At 52.6% G+C, this 20,701-nt stretch overlaps 2 protein-coding genes across 25 annotated transcripts in view; both read left to right on the top strand.

Annotated features, from left to right (window-relative positions):
* Nucleotides 1–20,701, top strand: part of LOC107531512 (protocadherin gamma-C4) — a 146,226-nt gene that overhangs the window by 114,468 nt on the left and 11,057 nt on the right. For 21 of the 24 annotated variants that reach the window (XR_001602629.2, XM_087816303.1, XM_016205586.2 and 18 more), the window contains exon 2: nucleotides 18,524–18,582. Coding sequence is in view for 23 of the 24 variants with exons in the window: in XM_087816303.1 (XP_087672429.1) it covers nucleotides 18,524–18,582 (59 nt within the window). In the remaining variant the exon portion in view is untranslated. Of the gene's footprint in view, nucleotides 1–134; nucleotides 1,567–7,388; nucleotides 11,495–18,521; nucleotides 18,583–20,701 lie in introns of those variants that run through there. The other 3 variants (XM_087816317.1, XM_016205577.2, XM_087816312.1) reach the window with 3 other exon arrangements.
* PCDHGC5 (protocadherin gamma subfamily C, 5) lies at nucleotides 13,063–15,671 on the top strand. The gene has a single exon (XM_087815870.1). It carries the CDS (start codon nucleotides 13,116–13,118, stop codon nucleotides 15,669–15,671), a length of 2,556 nt encoding a protein of 851 aa, XP_087671996.1. The 5' UTR covers nucleotides 13,063–13,115.

Raw genomic sequence — 20,701 nt, 5'->3', positions numbered from 1 at the left:
AAGTATGGAGGACATGGAGAAACAGGTCAAATAGGGCTTTTCATCTCTTCAATAAATATTCTATATATACTTCCTTCCTATCTACCTACCTAACCTGTCTGCCTACTTCCCTACCTCCCTGCCTCAAGGTTCAGTTGCACTTCAGAAAGAACTGTATGCAATCAAAGTAATGTTCCGGACAGTTATACAGAAATAGTATGTGAGGCTCTAAAACTTTTCTTCTAATGGGGTGATTTGCATCATTAATTGAGGCTTACTCTGTGTGCCAGGCATTTTACCTGCCTGATTCATTTAATAGATAGGAACCTAGGAACCCTTAGAGGATAGTTTCTTGTCCAAGGATGTACAACTCAGCTCTGACTTACTCACACTGGACCCTCTCATTCATTACCTTAATTATTGCTATTTTGTTTGTTTAGTAACTACGCTCTTAAATACAGAAAACTTAAGGTTCTTTATTCTGTGGGTAAAGGCTTTGTATTTCTCTAAAGAATTTATGGAGCCTTGTAGCCATGTCACAATCGTTTTATAAAGGTCTCAAGTGGTAAATAAGCCTGCCCCTTCTTTTGGGGGAGGGGTGCAATCTTTTATTAGCAATGCAATTTTTCTTTGTGGCACATGAACCCAAGGTCTTGGGAAACACATTGATCAAGCAAAGGGAAAGGTTTGAGATTATGCCCTATGATTGAGATTATGCTCATTGGGGAAAACGGTGGGAAATTTTACACTGCTCCCTGGTTCTTAGGAAATGAGAGCTAAACAATATCCAGTTTAAAAAGAAATCTGCATTGAGTTTCTAAATTTTATAAAACAGAGTTAAATCAAACAGATAGTGGTAGGTCCTGTTTTGCTTTACTGAGGAAGTGACAGAGAATCCTAGTCTCATTTGGTAAGAGAGAAAACTGCAGTTATTAACATCTCCACGGAAATGCTCAGTTACTCCTTACTAGTAGACTCCGGCTAAATCGGTTTTACCCAGTCCTCCGACAAACCAGATTTGTTGGTGTTTTGCGAGACGGCATTGTATCGTTCTCGGTTCGGTTTGATCCGCCCCCCTTCTTAAAGAGCCATTAAACCCTTTAATAGGCCTGGGTTTGGCTTGAAGACTTGCGGAACGGCCAGCTTCCTCGCGCTGCAATTGGCTTTCCAGGCTGAGTTGGGTTTCCGATGTACGGATGCTGCCAAGGCGCGCTGGCCGTAAACTCTGGAAAGACGCCAAAGAAAAGTGAAGTTCCTGGCGCGCGGCCCCTGTCCCGCTCCGAGAGCCGCGCGCTAGCGCATTCTTCGTGCAGTTATTGGCTGGGACTCTGCGTGCCGCTGTCGGCCAATGAAGACGCCGGAGATCTGGCCCCGGCCCGTCCCCTCTCGGCGCCCCGGGATGAGGCAGAGACTGAACAGCCGGCGAGCAAATCAGCGGCACCCAGAAAGCCATGTCCGACTCGGCGCCCAGCGCTCAAGCGCTAACCCGCTGAAAGTTTCTCAGCGAAAGCGCCGGGACGCTCTGGACCCCGCTAAGAGGAGCTGCCTTTGAGTGAGATGGTCCCAGAGGCCTGGAGGAGCGGACTGGTAAGCACCGGGAGAGTGGTGGGAGTTCTGCTTCTGCTCGGCGCCTTGCACAAGGCTTCCGCCGTCATTCGCTATGAGATCCTGGAGGAAAGAGAGAAGGGGTTCGCGGTGGGCAACGTGGTCACGGACCTTGGCTTGGATCTCGGCAGCCTGTCAGCCCGCAGGCTCCGGGTGGTGTCGGGCGCTAGCCGAAGATTCTTTGAGGTGAACCGGGAGACCGGAGAGATGTTCGTGAACGACCGCCTGGACCGCGAGGAGCTTTGTGGGACCCTGCCCTCCTGCACCGTAACTCTGGAGTTGTTGGTGGAGACCCCACTTGAACTGTTCAGAGCGGAAGTGGTGATTCAGGACATCAACGACAACAATCCCGCTTTCCCTACCCGGGAAATGAAATTGGAGATTAGCGAGGCCGTGGCGCCGGGCACGCGCTTTCCGCTGGAGAGCGCGCACGATCCCGACGTGGGAAGCAACTCTTTACAGACCTATGAGCTGAGCCGAAACGAGTACTTTGCCCTTCGAGTGCAGACGCAGGAGGACAGCACCAAGTACGCGGAGCTGGTGCTGGAGCGCGCCCTGGACCGCGAGCGAGAACCGAGCCTCCAGCTGGTGCTCACGGCGCTGGACGGAGGAACCCCGGCTCGCTCCGCCACCCTTCCCATCCGCGTCGCCGTGCTGGACGCGAATGACAACGCGCCCTCCTTCAACCAGTCCTTGTACCGGGCGCGCGTCCCCGAGGATGCGCCCCCCGGGACTCGCGTGGTGCAAGTGCGTGCCACCGACCTGGACGAAGGCCCCAACGGTGAAATCATTTATTCCTTCGGCAGCCACAATCGCGCCGGCGTGCGGGAACTATTCTCCTTAGACCTCGTAACCGGGGTGCTGACAATTAAGGGTCGCCTGGACTTCGAAGACACGAAACTCCACGAGATTTACATACAGGCCAAAGACAAGGGCGCCAATCCCGAAGGAGCACATTGCAAGGTTTTGGTCGAGGTTGCGGACGTGAATGACAATGCCCCGGAGATCACCGTCACTTCCGTGTACAGCCCGGTCCCCGAGGACGCCCCCCTGGGAACCGTCATCGCTTTGCTCAGCGTGACGGATCTGGACGCTGGGGAGAATGGGCTGGTGACTTGCGAGGTTCCGCCAGGTCTCCCCTTCAGCCTCACTTCTTCCCTCAAGAACTACTTTACTTTGAAAACCAGCGCGCCCCTGGATCGGGAGACTGTGCCAGAATACAACCTCAGCATCGCTGCCCGAGACGCTGGGGCGCCCTCCCTCTCGGCCCTCACGACGGTGCGGGTGCAAGTGTCCGACATCAACGACAACCCTCCACAATCTTCCCAATCTTCCTACGACGTTTACGTGGAGGAAAATAACCTCCCCGGGGTTCCCATACTAAATCTAAGTGTCTGGGACCCCGACGCCCCGCAGAACGCTCGCCTTTCCTTCTTTCTGTTGGAGCGAGGAGCTGAGGCCGGGCTCGTGGGTCGCTATTTCACGATTAATCGCGACAGTGGCGTCGTGTCATCCTTAGTGCCCCTGGACTATGAGGATCGGCGGGAGTTCGAATTAACAGCTCACGTCAGCGACGGGGGCACCCCGGTCCTGACCACCAACATCAGCGTGAACGTATTTGTCACTGATCGCAATGACAACGCCCCCCAGGTCCTGTACCCCCGGCCGGGCCGGAGCTCGGTGGAGATGCTGCCCCGAGGCACCGCTGCGGGCCACGCGATCACGCGGGTGGTAGGCTGGGACCCTGATGCGGGATACAACGCCTGGCTCTCCTACAGCCTCCTGGGAGCCCCCAACCAGAGCCTTTTTGCGGTGGGGCTTTACTCGGGTCAAGTCAGCACGGCCCGCCCGGTCCAGGACTCAGACTCGCCCAGGCAGACGCTCACGGTCTTGATCAAAGACAACGGGGAGCCGGCGCTGTCCACCACCGCCACCCTGACTGTGTCAGTCACCGAGGACTCCCCAGAAGCCCGGGCTGAGTTCCCCTCGGGCTCCGCCCCTGGAGAGCAGAATAAAAGCCTCACCTTTTATTTACTGCTCGCTCTGATCCTGGTCTCCGTGGGGTTCGCAGTTACAGTGTTGGGAGTGATCATATTCAAAGTGTACAAGTGGAAACAGTCCAGGGACTTATACCGAGCCCCCGTGAGCTCCCTGTACCGCACGCCGGGGCCCTCCCTGCACGCGGACGCGGTGCGGGGAGGCCTGCCGCCGCCGCACCTGTACCACCAGGTGTACCTCACGGCCGACTCGCGCCGCGGCGACCCGGCGCTGCGGACGCCCGGGGCCGCCAGCCCCCTGGCCAGCCGCCAGAACACGCTGCGGAGCTGCGACCCCGTGTTCTATAGGCAGGTGCTGGGCGCCGAGAGCTCCCCTCCCGGACAGGTAAGGCTCAGCAGGCCGGCCCGGGCCCATGGCAATGCTTTAGGATTCCTGCGCCGCGTTCAGGAAGGCACGGAGGCTGGTTTGGTTTGGTTTGGTTTTTAGTGATGAAGATGTCTTTGCAAAGGGAATGCCCGCGACCAGAGTGTGATTTGTGGTCACTCACAGCATGGAGTTCATTGACTCCTCTGTGGACACAACTCACACCCTCAGCACTTGCTAACCAGCCTTGCTAAGGGGCTGTTAAACTATAACCCGATATCTCAGTGCTCCGAGGTTAGCCTGGTGTCATTTGCACTGGGAACACGCTGCTGTATACCTCTGACCAGCGGCGGCTGCTAGGAATATAAAAATTACCTCATTTGGCCATCTTTCAAGTGATCGCCACATCTGCATTACAGCTCATGGTTTGCTGGTAATTTTCCTTTGCCCTCACAGATGCTGCGCCTCATTCCTAGGTGATTTTCTAGGAAAGAAATAAAATTCTAGGTATCCTTTAAATTTTATTTCAAGTACACTACTGGAAATGATGTGTGCATTACTTATAAACTATTTTTATGTTATAATAGTGATCCATGTGCATTATAGAAAAATTGGAAAATAGAGAAATTTATAAAGAAAAATTAAAACTAACTGTAATCCCCAAGCCCAAGGGTAACCACCATTAATTATAAAAGTAAAAGTAATTATTTGCTTCGAAAATAATCCAGACAATCCAAAACAACGAAAAGTACAAAATGAAAATTTTTTATACCCCCATGTAATTCCCTATCCTACCAGCACTTAAATATACACATAATGTGAAAAGTAGGTTTTTCTTAAATATACACATAATGTGAAAAGTAGGTAAATTCATATCCTGGGAAAAGTAAAGCTTTCATTTGTTCAGGATGATGTGTAGATGACTGCAAGGCGTTTGTCTTGGAGTGAAACTTATACACACCTCTGATGGTGGGAGAGCCACAGTTTTGTTACTAACAAGTGTGTAATTGCTATGAACCTCTTATTTGGCAGTTAAACAAATGAGGCTGCACCACTTACCAACTAGGAGTCCTTGGCCAAGTTCATCTTTCTTGGCCTGTTTCTCATATGCAAAAAGGAAATAACAAGGGTCTTACAAGATTAGTGCATGACCAAATGTGTGCACACTGCCTGGTGTATCATAAGTGTTATCAAATTCTTAGCTGTTACTATTATTATTTCTACTAGTTCTTTATGCACCCCAAATATGTTTTTAAAATATTATTTTATTTTGATTTATTGATTTTAAAGAGAGAGAGAAAGAGAGAGAAACATCCATTTGTCGTTCCACTTATTTATGCATCCATTGGTTGATTCTTATATGTGCCCTGACCCAGGATTGAACCTGCAACCTCAGTGCGCAGGGACAGTGCTTTGACCAATTGAGCTGCCTGGCCAGGGCACCCACCCCAAATCTTAAACACACCTTAGAAATGAGCAAATCCAGAGACTGCAGAAGATGACAAAGTAGTTACATATATGGAAAGGCTAAGGAAAGATGAGAGCCAGAGAGAAGCAGCTGCTACTCTTCCGGTCACACTGGAAAACAACTGGCCCCTTCCCTAGCACAATGTTCCCAAACTTGGTTGCACACTAGAATTACCGAGGGACCTTTTAAAAATTCTGAAGCCCAGGCCACATCCCAAAGCACAATCTCTGGGGGAGAAACACAGGGATCAGTAATTTTTAAAGATCCCTAAGTAATTCCAATGTGAAGGAAAGTTTGGAAACCACTGCCCTAGAACCTGCCAGCCTATCAAGTAGCATATTTATGAAGCAAAGTGTTATTCTGGTGTTTACAGAACCAGGAGCCAGCCTTACTGGGCCAGGCCAAAATTTTAAAAATTCTATGATGTTATTTCCCAAACTTAAAGTATTACATAGAATAGCTCCAGAAGAGCATTGTAAGGAAGACATAAGATGATATTTCAGACATCTAAAGAGACAATCTTCCTAAACCACTAGTAACCAGGCAGCTATTCTTTAAAAATCTAGAGCTGGGCAATGGGTATGGGGTCTCTTTTGGGGGCTGACAAAAATGGTCTATAATTAGAATGTGGTAACGGCTGCATTGTTTAGTGTATGTGAATATACTTTAAAAACCATTGACTTGTACACTTTAAATGGATGAACTGTATAGTATGTGAATTATAGCTCAACAAAGCTGTTTTAAAAATCTAGAGTTGGGAGAATCACATACCTGGCATAAAAAAGGTCAAGTCAAGGATGTGTAGGATTAAGGCTTTATAATGCTCCGATTCTAGTAATACGGACTATATGCCTGTTTGTTTTGGTGTGGACTTGCAAATATAAGGGATTGAGACCTATAAGAGGTTTAGTTCTTGGATATTAAAAGCCATCAGTAAAGGTCCAGTTTATGCTATAGAGATGACAAACCAGTAGAAAATCATTTAAGATGTTATAGAACGAGGCTTTATTTCTTTCCAGACAGGCCAGGGGCAGGAGTGGGGGGAATCCTAGTTCTGCACATACTAGTTGTTTAGCTTTAGACAAGTCTCCTAATCTCTCTGAACTCCTGTGCCCTCATCTATAAAATAAAGATAATACCTCCTTTCAAAATTGTTGAGAGTGAAAAGTAATGCATATAAAGTGTCTGTACTCAACATATGAGTACTCATATAAAGCGCAAGTACTCAATAAATATTTGTTAAACTAATAAATGATAATATCAGTAATTCACCACTCACCTATGTGCCAGACACTGTAAAAGATGAAAAGACACAGTCCTGCCATTATGGTACACAGAGTACCATAGGAGACAGACATGCAAAACAAACAAACAAATCAAGATAATACAAGAAGTAATGGGAGCAGAGGGAAAGAAACACCTAAGCCAGCCTGGGGAAATCAGGAAGGCTTCATAGAGGTGGTGATGCTTGAGTTGAGAACTAAAGATTGAGCAGTAGTTTGTTAAATAGTAAAGGAGAAAGGGGCAGAGAGGGGATCTTGCAGGAAATTCCATGCTGAGGAATAATGATATTACATTATTGCTGAACTTTAAAGTATGTTTGTAAAACATACAGTCTTTGCAAGAGGTAAAGTGAAGCAAGTAGGCAGGAATTAGATCTGGAATTACCTTTAGGCCAGGCCAAGGAGTTTTTATTTTACTCTGTATTGGTGATAGTCATTGCAGAATTTTGAACTGACATATATATATATATGATGTCATCAGGTTTGTTTGTTTATTTGTTTGTTTGTTTTAGAGAGATTATTCTAGCAGCCACGAGTGAGATGGATTGGGGATATTGAGACCGGAAACAAAGAGAACAGTTAGAAGGCTACTATGATATATAAGGAAAAGATTGATAAATGTTTGAACCACCGGAGTGGTAGTATATATAGAGGAAAATTACCATAGTGATATCATCAGGACTTGTTGATATAGGTAGTCAGGGAGAGGACTGAGTCAAGGATGACCGTACCTGTTCCAATTGAGGCACCTGGGTGGATGCCACTGGATGGTGCCACTCATTGAAGCGAATCCTGGCATAAACACCTAGTAGGTCAGACTGATTTACACCTCCATCATCCCCATGGGAGGAGGTTTAGGTGGTTTTGTAAAAGAACACAGAAAGCAGATCCCTTCCTTTGAGACCAGAATGTTGGCTGCTGGCCTCACCATGGCCAAAGGATACTCCTGAGGATCAAGGGTTTGGAAAAAAATATAGGGAGGTTAAGAAACCCAGGTTTTGCCACTGGTTTTGGCATCCACTGGAAACCTAGGTGAGGATTCGAATGAGTTCAGAATTAAGTCCAGATCAGACATATGAATTTTTCTCTTTGTGCTCTGGTGTGTTTGCCACTCAGGTTACAGTTTGCAGGTAACTGCAGTGTGAAATGAGCTGTGTTTCTATGTTTGTGCAAGGTGGTAGCCAGGCTCCTGGGAGGGTCTGGATCAGGGTCTGGGTGGAGTAACATCAAGTCTCCAGCTCCAAGAGGCCCCCTGGGGGGCTAAGTGAAAAGCTTGCTCTTTTGAAACCGCCTCTGTTGGTAATTAACAACATATCAGGCATACCGTGGTGTCAAATAAAGGGGATTTGTAGGCACAGTGCTGTTGGTAGCTTGATCTCAATCATTCACGGGCGCTATTAAACCTGTGAACGTTAGCATTCTGCCAGGTAATGAGGTCTAGTCCTTAGCACCTCCCAGACACAACTGATTCTTCACTGATTTGGAGCATCTCCCATTCCTGGCTTCCTCCACTCTGCTTCATCTCCTTCCATACTGTCCTTGAAATCAGTGAATGGTAATTTAGTATATCACTAGCGAGCATCTGAATAAAAGAGGTTTGGTTTCCGCCGCGCCTCCTGTTACAACAAAAATGTGTACTGCATGAATTTAATTGGCTACATTAATGTGTGAGCCTTTTTGCAAAGAGATGGATACGTTTCTGAATAATCTGAGAGAGGCAGAGTTTTCTGTATATGGCAGTGCTTCTAATTAGCTGTTGCTCTAATACAATTGGACAGAGCGGAAGCTACTCATTTAGAATATTGGTGGATGACAGCCCTGGCTGGAACAAAGTGACCAGTCGCGAATGGCTACTCCTCTCTGGGCGGCAGGTTGCTAAGGCTCTGGCTGTCGCTGTTTTCCCCGCGGAAAAGGGGCGGGGAAAGTTGGTGTGTTCGAGGGGAAAAAAAACAACACATATATGTTGTCTGCCTCTCCACAGAGGTAATAATAACCCGTGGAAAGAAATGCTGTTGAGCGGGAGGAAGGCGAAAAGATGGGTGTTTTTTGTTTTGGGGGGTGTGTGTGTGTTTTTCTCCAATGCTGCGACGCATTAACCCTGCTGCTGTTGGGATGTTCTCTGCCCAGCCTATTGGCTGAGCCCGGGAGCCGCTGCCTGCCAATCGGGTGGCAGAAGGCAGACAAATCTACCCCGCCACCAGCAAAAAACGGCGCGTAACCCTTGCGGCGCCGGCCCAGCCGCGCCAGAGCTGGCGCGGGCGAGGGGAGGCAGGTGTCTCCAGCTGCTGTGGCCGCTCGGGGCGGGTCGGCTGCTGCTGCTTCTCGGGACCAGGTAGAGAACTGGCAGGCGGCAGCGATGCTCCCCAAGGTGAGAAGCTGGGCAGAAATCTGCCCGGGGGCTACCCTTTTGTTCCTCTTTTGCTACCCGGGCTACGTTTGTGGGCAGATCCGCTACCCAGTCCCAGAGGAGTCACAGGAGGGGACTTTTGTGGGGAATGTCGCCCAAGATTTCCTGCTGGATACAGAGAGTCTGTCCGCTCGCAGGCTGCAGGTAGCCGGAGAGGTGAACCAAAGACACTTCCGTGTGGATTTGGACAGCGGAGCCCTGCTCATCAAGAATCCAATTGATCGAGAGGCACTGTGCGGGCTCAGTGCCAACTGCATCGTGCCCCTGGAGTTTGTAACCGAAGGGCCTTTGGAAATGTACCGAGCGGAGGTAGAAATCGTGGATGTGAATGATCACGCCCCCCGATTTCCTCGGCAGCAGCTGGACTTGGAAATTGGGGAGGCAGCTCCTCCAGGACAGCGGTTTCCCTTGGAAAAGGCTCAGGATGCAGATGTGGGGAGCAACTCCATCAGCAGCTATAGACTAAGCTCCAATGAGCACTTCGCACTGGATGTCAAGAAACGCAGCGACGGCAGCCTGGTCCCGGAGCTGCTCCTGGAGAAGCCTTTGGATCGGGAGAAACAATCAGACTACCGCCTGGTGCTGACTGCTGTGGATGGAGGTAACCCTCCAAGATCTGGCACCGCGGAGCTCCGGGTATCGGTGCTGGACGTGAACGACAACGCCCCAGCCTTCCAGCAATCCAGCTACAGGATCAGCGTGCTGGAGAGCGCGCCCGCCGGCATGCTGCTCATCCAGCTCAACGCCTCTGACCCGGACCTGGGTCCCAGTGGTAATGTCACCTTTTCTTTCAGTGGTCACACCCCTGATCGTGTGAGAAACCTCTTTAGCCTGCACCCCACTACTGGAAAGCTTACCCTTCAGGGGCCCCTAGACTTTGAGAATGAGAATTACTATGAATTTGATGTTCGGGCTCGTGATGGGGGTTCTCCAGCCATGGAGCAACATTGCAGCCTTCGAGTGGATCTCCTGGATGTAAATGACAACGCCCCCCACATCACGGTGACCTCAGAGCTTGGGACTCTCCCAGAGAGCGCAGAGCCTGGCACTGTGGTGGCACTCATCAGTGTGCAGGACCCTGACTCGGGGTCCAATGGAGACGTGAGCCTCCGTATTCCTGACCACTTGCCATTTGCCCTCAAGTCGGCCTTCAGGAACCAGTTCTCCCTGGTGACGGCTGGGCCCTTGGACAGAGAGGCCAAATCCAGCTATGACATCATGGTTACTGCTTCTGACGCTGGGAACCCTCCTCTGAGTACCCAAAGGACTATTTTCCTCAACATTTCAGATGTGAACGATAACCCGCCTTCTTTCTTCCAGAGGTCACACGAGGTGTTTGTTCCTGAGAACAACCGCCCAGGAGACCTGCTTTGCTCCCTTGCAGCCTCTGATCCAGACTCTGGCTTGAATGCACTCATCTCCTACTCTCTCCTAGAGCCCAGAAATCGAGACGTGTCAGCTTCCTCTTTCATCTCTCTGAACCCCCAGACGGGAGCCGTTCATGCGACTCGATCCTTTGACTATGAGCAAACACAGACACTGCAGTTTGAGGTGCAGGCCCGGGATCGGGGCAACCCACCCCTTAGTAGCACCGTGACAGTTCGTCTATTCGTGCTGGACCTCAATGACAATGCCCCAGCTGTGCTCCGCCCTAGGGCCCGGCCTGGTTCCTTATGCCCCCAAGCACTGCCTCCATCAGTGGGTGCTGGTCACCTAGTCACAAAGGTGACCGCTGTGGACTTGGATTCAGGTTACAATGCTTGGGTTTCATATCAGCTCCTGGAGGCCCCAGACCCCAGCCTGTTTGCAGTCTCTCGCTATGCTGGGGAGGTGCGGACAGCTGTTCCCATTCCAGCTGATCTCCCACCACAGAAGCTGGTCATTGTGGTAAAGGATAGTGGGACCCCACCGCTTTCTACCTCTGTTACTCTCTTAGTGTCCTTGGAGGAAGACGCTCATCCAGTTGTCCCTGATCTTCGAGAATCTTCAGCTCCGAGGGAAGGAGAATCCCGCCTGACCCTCTACTTGGCTGTATCACTAGTGGCAATTTGCTTTGTCTCCTTTGGCTCCTTTGTGGCACTGCTCTCTAAGTGTCTGCGTGGGGCTGCCTATGGAGTGACCTGCTTTCCTGCTGGCACCTGTGCATGTCTCACCCGCTCTCGAAGGAGGGAGGGGCTTCCTCCTTCCAATGGGATCCTCCGAATCCAGCTAGGATCAGATGATCCTATCAAGTTTGTTGATGTGGGCGGCCACTCTCATGGCTGTACACCCTTGGCTTCTGCACCCACTCGGAGCGATAGCTTCATGATGGTGAAGTCGCCCAGTGCGCCTATGGCAGGGGAGCCTGTTCGCCCAAGCTGCCCACCCTCTGATCTTCTCTATGGGCTAGAGGTGAGATCTTTGCAGGCTCGGCCAATGCTTGAGGGTTATTCTGATCCAGGCATATGGCTGGGCCGTGTCCCGGAGAGTATTGGCTTTTCTGTAAGAGCCCGTAGTGGTGTCACCATTTTTGTGAGTGGTAACTATGTGGCAGATGCTGTGCTTTAGAAGCCTCTTGTGAATTAGCCAGGGAGTTGTCGCAGGTTAGTACTTGGGTTTGGGTTATGACCTTATCTGAGAGTAAGAAATGAAAGTAAGTGATCAAGAGCCAGGGTGCTGTGGAAGCGTGCTTCCAGAATGTGGGAGCATGGTAGGCTACAGCTCACAGGGGTAGGGTGCACCGAGCATCACCTAAACCCAGGTGGCTGCTTTCTCTACTCTTCCTGAATGGGGGGACCAGATTCTGGACTACCTTAACTCTAGATTGCCATTTCCCAATGGACTGAGGGAAACATATCTTTGCCTCACAGTATCAAGTACTCCCTTACCCACTGTGAAGGGAAACTCTCTGCTTGAAACATGGGAAAGAGCACAGAGGAAAGAGCCAAGGGAGTAGAGCCATCAAGGTGGAAGGAGAGACCTGCTAGTCCAGATCTTCAGGACTCTAAGTCACGTCCCCACCAGGATTTCAGCTAGATGCAGTAGATTGCGGGCAGGGGAGCATTACCTCTTTGGGGTAAAAGCATAAAGTGAAATCACTTAATGTCAGAAATCTGGTTTACAGATGAGGCACTCATAGAGATAGCTACTCTGGGGGTCTCAAAGTAGAGTTCTTCTGAATTGGTGAAACCATAAAGCCTAGAGGCCATGCTTAGTTTCTAGTCACCCTCCTATGTGACCTGGATCAGTCCCAGAAATGTTTCCCCTACCATAAGCTGTCATGCTCATTCCACAGCTCAAGTCTGGGATCTCAGGAAAGCTGAGTGCTGTTGTCGTCAGTTGACATTGAGATTCCTTAAAGCATTGCTGGAAAGTCAGAGCAAGACTCCACACGATCTTAACAAACCTCTCTTCTCATCTTAGCAATGTCTGGCAGGATGGGGGCGGGAGGGGGACACATGGGCTTGTCTTCCCCCAGAAGGACAAACTTTTGTTGGTTTGAGCAAAGTAGTGGAAGCTTCTGAAGTCATGGGGAAAGTTGCTGGGACAGAACACTGAGAAGCTTTGTACCGCTTTGTCTTTCCTGTTGAGCACCATCTGAGCTGTCAAATTTTGCTGCCAAGGGGGCTGAATCAACCTGCAGCACGAAATGAGTGGGGAGGTAGGAGGCTTCTGTGACACAGATTGGCAGCCTGTTCCTAAGGTTTCCAGGGCTGAGAAGACTTCCTAATTGGTTGAAAGCAGACAGACTTTTTGGCCAATCAGACTCAGAGCCGAGGTGGGGGATCTGCTCTTCCTGCCCGCCTCTCCTCCCCCAGCTCCCCAGCTCCACTCAGATTTAATTCCCCTTCCCCCCCCACCCACCCCCGCGAGTCGGTGACTAAGAAGAACTGCTGCAGGCAGACAAACCTCGGAGCAGTTTTTAAGAAGCTGGAAGGAGACACAAGAGAATTCAGCTGCTGCATTCCAAGCCCTGGGTCTACCTGGGAGACAGGACAGCACAGAGTCAGTGTCCAGGAGGGACTTCTGGGTCATGGGGCCCAAGAACCCCCCACAGCTCGCTGGGAAATGGCAAGTGCTGTGCATGTTGTCCTTGTGCTGCTGGGGCTGGGTGTCTGGGCAGCTTCGTTACTCAGTGGTGGAGGAGTCTGAGCCGGGGACGCTGGTGGGGAATGTTGCTCAGGATCTAGGCTTAAAGGTGACAGATCTGTTGAGCCGCCGGCTGCAGTTGGGCTCTGAGGAAAATGGGCGCTATTTTTCCCTGAGCTTGACGAGTGGTGCTCTGGCAGTAGATCAAAAGATTGACCGAGAGAGCCTGTGTGGATCCAGCACCAGCTGCCTGTTGCCAGTGCAGGTGGTGACCGAACACCCACTGGAACTAATCCGTGTCGAGGTAGAGATCCTGGATCTCAATGACAACTCTCCTAGCTTTGCCATCCCTGAGCGAGAGATACACATCTCAGAATCAGCTGCATTTGGGGCACGATTCCCACTGGATAGTGCCCAGGATCCAGATGTGGGCACCAATACCGTGAGCTTCTACACTCTGAGTCCCAACAACCACTTCTCTCTGAATGTGAAGACCCTAAAAGATGGGAAGCTGTTCCCAGAGCTGGTGCTAGAGCAGCAGCTGGACCGAGAAGCTCAGGCAAAACATCAGTTGGTGCTCACTGCTGTGGATGGGGGTGTCCCAGCCCTCTCAGGGACCACCCTTATCTCTGTCACTGTGCTGGACATCAATGATAATGCTCCAACCTTCCAGTCCTCGGTTCTTCGTGTGGGACTCGCAGAGAATGTACCCACGGGTACGTTGCTGCTCCGCCTCAATGCCACTGATCCGGACGAAGGCACCAATGGCCAACTAGACTATTCTTTTGGAGACCATACATCTGAGGAAGTGCGGAGTCTCTTTGGCCTAGATCCTAGCAGTGGAGCAATCCATGTGTTGGGTCCCATAGATTTTGAGGAGTCAAGTTTCTACGAAATTCACGCAAGGGCCCGTGACCAAGGACAGCCAGCCATGGAAGGCCACTGTGTGATTCAAGTGGATGTGGGGGATGCCAACGACAATGCCCCAGAGGTACTACTGGCCTCTTTGGTCAACCCTGTCATGGAAAGCACACCAGTGGGCACAGTAGTGGGGTTGTTTAATGTGCGAGACCGAGACTCAGGGAGAAACGGTGAAGTGAGCCTTGGTATCTCTCCAGACCTGCCATTTCAGATCAAGCCCTCTGAGAATCACTACTCACTGCTAACCAGCCAGCCCTTGGATCGTGAGGCCACATCCCACTATATCATTGACCTGCTGGCCAGGGATGCTGGCTCACCTCCCCTGCATGCACATCTCACCATCAGGCTCAACATTTCAGATGTTAATGACAATGCCCCCTACTTCACCCAGCAGCTCTATACTGCTTACATCCCAGAAAATCGGCCTCCGGGCTCCCTCCTCTGCACTGTGGCTGCCTCTGATCCAGACGCTGGGGATAATGCCCGTCTCACCTACTCCATTGTAGGAAATCAGATTCAAGGAGCCCCAGCCTCCTCTTTTGTGTATGTCAACCCTGAAGACGGGCGGGTCTTTGCTCAGCGCACCTTTGACTACGAATTGCTGCAGATGATGCAGATTGTGGTGGGGGTGCGGGACTCTGGTTCTCCCCCGTTGCATGCCAACACATCTCTGCATGTGTTTGTCCTGGACCAGAATGACAATGCCCCAGCTGTGCTGCACCCAAGACCCGGCTGGGAACTCTCAGTCCCCCAGCGTCTCCCTCGATCTGCACCTCCTGGCTCCTTGGTCACCAAGGTGACAGCCGTGGATGCTGACGCAGGCCACAATGCATGGCTCTCTTACTCACTGTTGCCACAGTCCACAGCCCCAGGACTGTTCCTGGTGTCTGCACACACTGGTGAGGTGCGCACTGCCCGGGCCTTACTGGAGGATGATTCTGACACCCAGCAGGTGGTGGTCCTGGTGAGGGACAATGGTGACCCTTCACTCTCCTCTACAGCCACAGTGCTGCTGGTTCTGGAGGACGAGGACCCCGAGGAAATGCCCAAATCCAGCGACTTCTTCACACACCCTCCTGAGCGTTCAGACCTTACCCTTTACCTCATTGTGGCTCTCGCAGCCATCAGCCTGTTATCCTTAGTCACCTTCACCTTTCTGTCAGCTAAGTGCCTTCGGGGACACGCAGATGGGGATGGGGGTGGGGGCCAGTGTTGCAGGCGGCAGGACTCACCTTCCAGGGACTACTATAAGCAGTCGAGCCCCAACCTGCAGGTGAGCTCAGACGGCACGCTCAAGTACATGGAGGTGACGCTGCGGCCCGCAGACTCGCAGAGCCATTGCTACAGGACGTGCTTTTCACCAGCTTCGGACGGCAGTGACTTCACTTTCCTAAGGCCGCTCAGCGTCCAGCAGCCCTCGGCTCTGGCGCTGGAGCCTGACGCCTTCCGGTCCCGCGCTAACACGCTGCGGGAGCCGAGCCAGGTGAGGGGCTCGGCGCGACCCCTGGGGAAGAAGCCGTCCATCCCTACAGGGGCTTTGAACTTGTGTCCACCCCTCTCACGTGGCCTCTGCTGCTAGCTGGGTCTCACCCGATTGCTGGGACCATGTGAACCGATTGCGCGGGACCAAAGGTGTGGCCAAACAGGGATGGGGCTCTGAGCCCCGGGAGGTGCGGTGGTGCTTGTGTCCGAGGGTGATAGGACCGCCCCTGCCCCCAAAACTCAGAAAAGTCTGGGGCCCGGCGATCTTGCCAGTGATTTCCGCAGGGATCCGGAGTCCAGGGTGGAGGCTGTCGCACACCCACGCCCACAGCCAGCCTCCTGGGCTGGCGCCCGCACGCTCCGCTGCCCTTTAGGATTCCTCTAAAGTTCCTCCCAGCTCCCTGGATCTGGGACTTCGCTGTTATTCTCAACCCTCCTTATTCCCCCTTCAAGCAAACGCATCTGTAGAGAGGACAGAGGTGCGCGCGCAGGGCTCGCTCCCGCGTGTCCCCCCGCAGAGCTCAGCCGCGGGCCACAGCGCAGGGGCGCGCCACGCCTCTCATGCGCGCACGCCCTCGCGCCTGGGCTTGCGCGCGCCCCCGTTCACTGCCCGCACTAGCGGCGAGGTCACGCTCACCGGCGGCCCTGCGCCCCGCGCAGCTTCCCTCCACCCCGCACCGGCTCAGAGGTACTCACCGCTGACTGCGCGCCCTGGTGACAGTACCAGGTCCTGGCCGCTCTCAGCCCGCGAGGCCTCGGGAGCCTCCTCCCACCCCGGCCCCAGGCGGGACCCGGTCGTCTCCCGGTGGGCCTGAGGCGGGCCGAGGCGCCTGGAGCGTGGGAGCGAGTCCTGGCGCTCCAGGCGCGGGTGGGCGGCCGGGAACTCAGAGCCGAGGACAGCGGAGCCTCCAGCGCAGAAGCCTCGGCCAGGTGGGCGACCAGAGGTCCCAGGGGCGGCAGGGCCCAGCCTGGGCCGGTGAGCAGGCCGCTATAGTACCCGCAGCATGGGACCTCAGTGCCACCCGCAGCCCCGTCCTCTTGCCGGAAGTGGGAGCCTGGCGTCCCCGGGCTCTGGACGTGCAGAGATCGGTTTTTGGCTCCGTCGTGACCACAGTGTGTTCAGCGATCTAGGATGTTGGCTTTGGGGGTGACCAAAGTACCTGAGGTTTTGGCACATCCATCCTCCTCTGGCTGATGGAGGGCCACAGCCTCTGCCAGGTGCCAGGGTGCCCTCATTTATGGGGAAACTATAATAGGAAAAAGCACAAGTTGTCACAACCCCAGGAGCTTTCATTCAAAATATATCTATGCCCCACCCTGCCCTCACTGAATCAGAAACAACAGCCCCATGTGACTCTGATAGCGGTGGGAGAGAATCTCACTACACAGCTCCTCGGAGAACCACAAATCATTTGCTCTTCCCAACGCTTTCGTTGGATAGGTACTAGCATCCCCACCTCATGACTGAGTTTCACAGAGGTCAAGTGACTTGCTCAAGTTCTCATGGTAAGTGATAGAGAAAGACCTACCTAGATCTGCCTAACACCAGAAGAGCTAGGAAACTGAAAAGTGGAGGACAGCAGGGACGGTTTGCATCTGTGGGGATGGGCCAGAGGAGGGTCTTACAAGTGGAGAAAAGTCTCTTGGGACTCCTTATCCCTGGGCAGCCCTAACTGAACAAACTTGGACCCAGCGTCCTTTTGCAGGTTTTGAATTTTGCCCAGCTAGCTCCTCTCCTCCAACCTGTCAGGGTACCTGCATCTCCATGTAGATCCTGCTATAGCTACAATACAGTGGCTGAGGGCTGGACACCCCTGTGCCCTTCCCCACGGCAGCTCCAGAACGGGGCTGGTGCCTCCTGTTGCACCTGGAATGCTATGTTTCTGGCTTCTGCTCATGTCACTGCCACCTGTGAGGCTTACAGTGAGTCATTTGGCAGCCTTGGGCCTTCCTTCTCCCCAGTGTAACCAGAGATGCTCACACCTCCTTCTGCTCCTGGGAGTGAGTGTGAGACTTAATTACTAGCACACCCCAGAACTGGTGAGGAGATGGCTCAAGGAGTGCTCCATGAGAGTGCTACTGGATAACACCCCCCAGGAAAGGCTGGGAGGACTCAGGAGCGAACTGGCTGGCCAGAGTCGGACCCCTTCATCCAGGTGGGGGACGGCTACAGATCAGCCCCCTTGGGAGCCCCAGAGACTTGGTTGGCTCTGCCTGGGGCTGTGGGAGCTTGATCTCTGCTGGCTCCATCCAGCAGTTTTCTGCCCCGGACAGAGCAGCCTTGTTCTCGCCTCCTTAGACACATTCATTGTCTGGCACAGCGTATGGGGGTGAGAGGGTCCTGGGGCTTGGATGCCCTACAAAGGCCCTGTCTGGCATGACTCCTAAATTAATAATGTATTTAGCTGTGAGAAGAGATCCTTGATTGCCAAGGGCCTGGAGGAGGTGTCCCTCTGAGTGTGTTACAGCACAACCTGGCGCAAAAAGGGTTACCCAGAGCAGCAGCCATCTTGCTGCAGAGGATGCTTTGTTCCCAGCTGAGGAGCTGAATAAATTCTTTCTAGGGCTGGTGGGATTCTCATCTAAAAGCCTCTTCTGCCACATTGGGGGCCTTCTGTGCACCCCTCCCCGGGTTCTGCAGAAGACACTTGAGCTGTTGAGTTGCAGCGCAGAAGTTCTGCATCTGGGGGCGGGGAGGAAGGCGCTGTTTCTTTAGCCAAGGGCTCTGGGTTTGCTCACTGTGGTCAGATAAATGTTATTTCAGCTCTTTGTCTCCGGTACCTTCAGAGACCTGTAGTAGATTTTGTCTTTGAAGATGAGCCTACCCCTCCCCCATCTGACACCAGTTTCTTCTCTGTGTGCGCCCCCACCCCCACCCATCCCCAGGGGTCGGGTGACATTCTGACTTCTCCAGGGTACTCAGCCCGTTTCCCTCTGTTTTCTCCACAGCAAGCCCCACCCAACACGGACTGGCGTTTCTCTCAGGCCCAGAGACCCGGCACCAGCGGGTAGGTGACTGCCTCTCCAGCCCACCCTCTTCTCTGCGGCATTTTCTTGGTGATGACGTGGGAGGAGGTGGGGGAGGGCTCAGCATTTGCTACCAATGGCTTCTTCCCTCAGCTCCCGGTTTCAGGGAGGTTTTGGTGTATTGGGGGCAGTTATACAGACCCCAGAGGGAAGAGGCTATTTTGGAAGCTCAATTCACACACTCACCCCCTCCCTTCTCCCACATAGGGACCTTGTCCTATCTCCTGGGGGCTCTGTGACACCAAAAGATGGGTTTAAGGTGGTCTCTGTGTGGAGAGGAAGCTTATTAACCCACTTACTGCCTGCATCCCCCACTCTGGATTGAGCTGGGCTCCATCCTGACCTGAGGTTCAGGCAGAGAGACCTGGGGCAGGAGGAGGAGAGGAGCTGTCAGTAGTCAGAGCCTCCCTGGGAGCCTGCAGGATAGAGCAGAGGCAGAGGAGGGAGGTCAGGCAGCTGTGGGGGAAGGGAGGCAGCACAGCTGGAGGTGGGGCTGAGGAGGGGGGCTCTTGGGCAGGTCTCCCAGGTCCTGTCCCTCCTCCGGGCCACCCTGGGGCCTCCGCTGGTCCTGCCCTCTCAGCCTGCAGGGCTTTTGTCTCTGCCACCTTCTTGTCTCTGCACCCTTCCCTCAGTCTCTGTGTCAGTTTACATCCCCTGCCTGTCCCTTTTCTTGGTCTCCATCTCCGTTTCTGTCTTTATTGCCGCCTCCCCGTCTTGTATCTACTTGTTGATCTGTGCCTCGCACTGCGCCCACCCGCCCTGGCCAGGTGCTCAATAAACATGGAATCAGTGAATAAATGTGACTTCCTAGTCTCAGTCTGTTTCTCCTTTTCTCTGTCTCTGCCTCCTTCTCCATCCTTGGTCTCTGCTCTGTCTCTTTTTCTTTCATCCTTTGCTAGTGTCCTTGTGTTCCTCTGTCCCCAGGCTTTGTTTCTCAGTCTCACTATTTCTGCTTTCCTCTCTATTCTCCGCCTCTTTGTGTCTCTGTCTCTATATCCCTCTAAGTCTGTTGTCTGTCCCTTTCTGCCTCATTGAGTGTCTTCCTCTGTTTCTCTTTATTTATCTCTCTGTCTCTCTTTTATCCTGTCTTTTATTTGGTGTCTCTGTCTGTCTCTCATTTCTTTGTACTTGTGGGCAAGCCAGCACACACATGCGTCCCCACCTCTCTCCCTCCCCCTGCCCCTCACACACAGAGCCTTTGATCAAGGCTTTCCAACACACACCCTCCAGTCCAGGCTGCCCCAGCTGCTCATTTCAATCTGGTATGAATTCCTGCTGAGACAGGAACCCCCTGCGGGTGGGGGAGGAGGGAAACTGCAGCGGAAAGACCTTCAGTTGGTCTGAGGGGAGTGGGGTGGGCTCTGGGCCAGGCCTCCCTGGTAGAAGTCAGGAGCCAGGAGGAGTCCAAGGATCCCTGGAGAGAGAGGGGGGCAGAGCTTGGACTGCCTTTCCTGCCTCCTGGCTGGTGAGACCCTTGCTGCCCACATTTCCAGATGCTATAGATTCTGAGACCTCACTGCCCCAGGAACCCAGGAGACCTTGGTGTAGGGTGGAGACTCCAGCTCCTGGACAGGTCAGTCCTATCACTGGTATCAGGATCTCAAGGCACTTCCTAGAAGGCCCCTAAAAGGCAATGAACCAGATGGTTGGACTGCCCTTACCCTGTCCTGAACCCAGCTGTCTCCTTTCTCCCCACTGGCCTTGCCAGCCTTCCCATAGGTTATCCATTAGGTCATTCATGTAGTCATTCAAAAAATATTTATTGAGCATCTACGATGAGCCAGTCCCCACGCTAAACACTGGCCTATCATAGTGAAGAGGCAGGCATGATCCTTGAACTCATAGGCTTTCGTGCCAGCAGGGGAGACGGAAAATTGACAACAGATCACACACAAAAATGTCTAGGCTCAAATCATAGCAAGTTCAGAGAGGAAGAGGGTGATGTGAGTGTAGTGGTGGAGAGGGTTAGAGGAGGCACAGAAGGAAGTGACACTGAGCTGAAGTGATGAGAAAGAAGTACAGGGCAATTTGTGTCTGTTTTCGTCACCTGCGCCCCAGGCCATAGACTAGCCCTGAAGCAAAAGTCATTGCTGAACCTGG

Source organism: Miniopterus natalensis, chromosome 4, assembly GCF_054644295.1.
Source record: "Miniopterus natalensis isolate mMinNat1 chromosome 4, mMinNat1.hap1, whole genome shotgun sequence".
NCBI lineage: Eukaryota > Metazoa > Chordata > Mammalia > Chiroptera > Miniopteridae > Miniopterus > Miniopterus natalensis.
This window is presented reverse-complemented; position numbering and strand designations above follow the sequence as displayed.

What these genes read in the sequence shown, in the direction of transcription:
- PCDHGC5 (XM_087815870.1), top strand. Translation starts at nt 13,116, where the DNA reads ATGGGGCCCAAGAACCCCCCACAGCTCGCTGGGAAATGGCAAGTGCTG.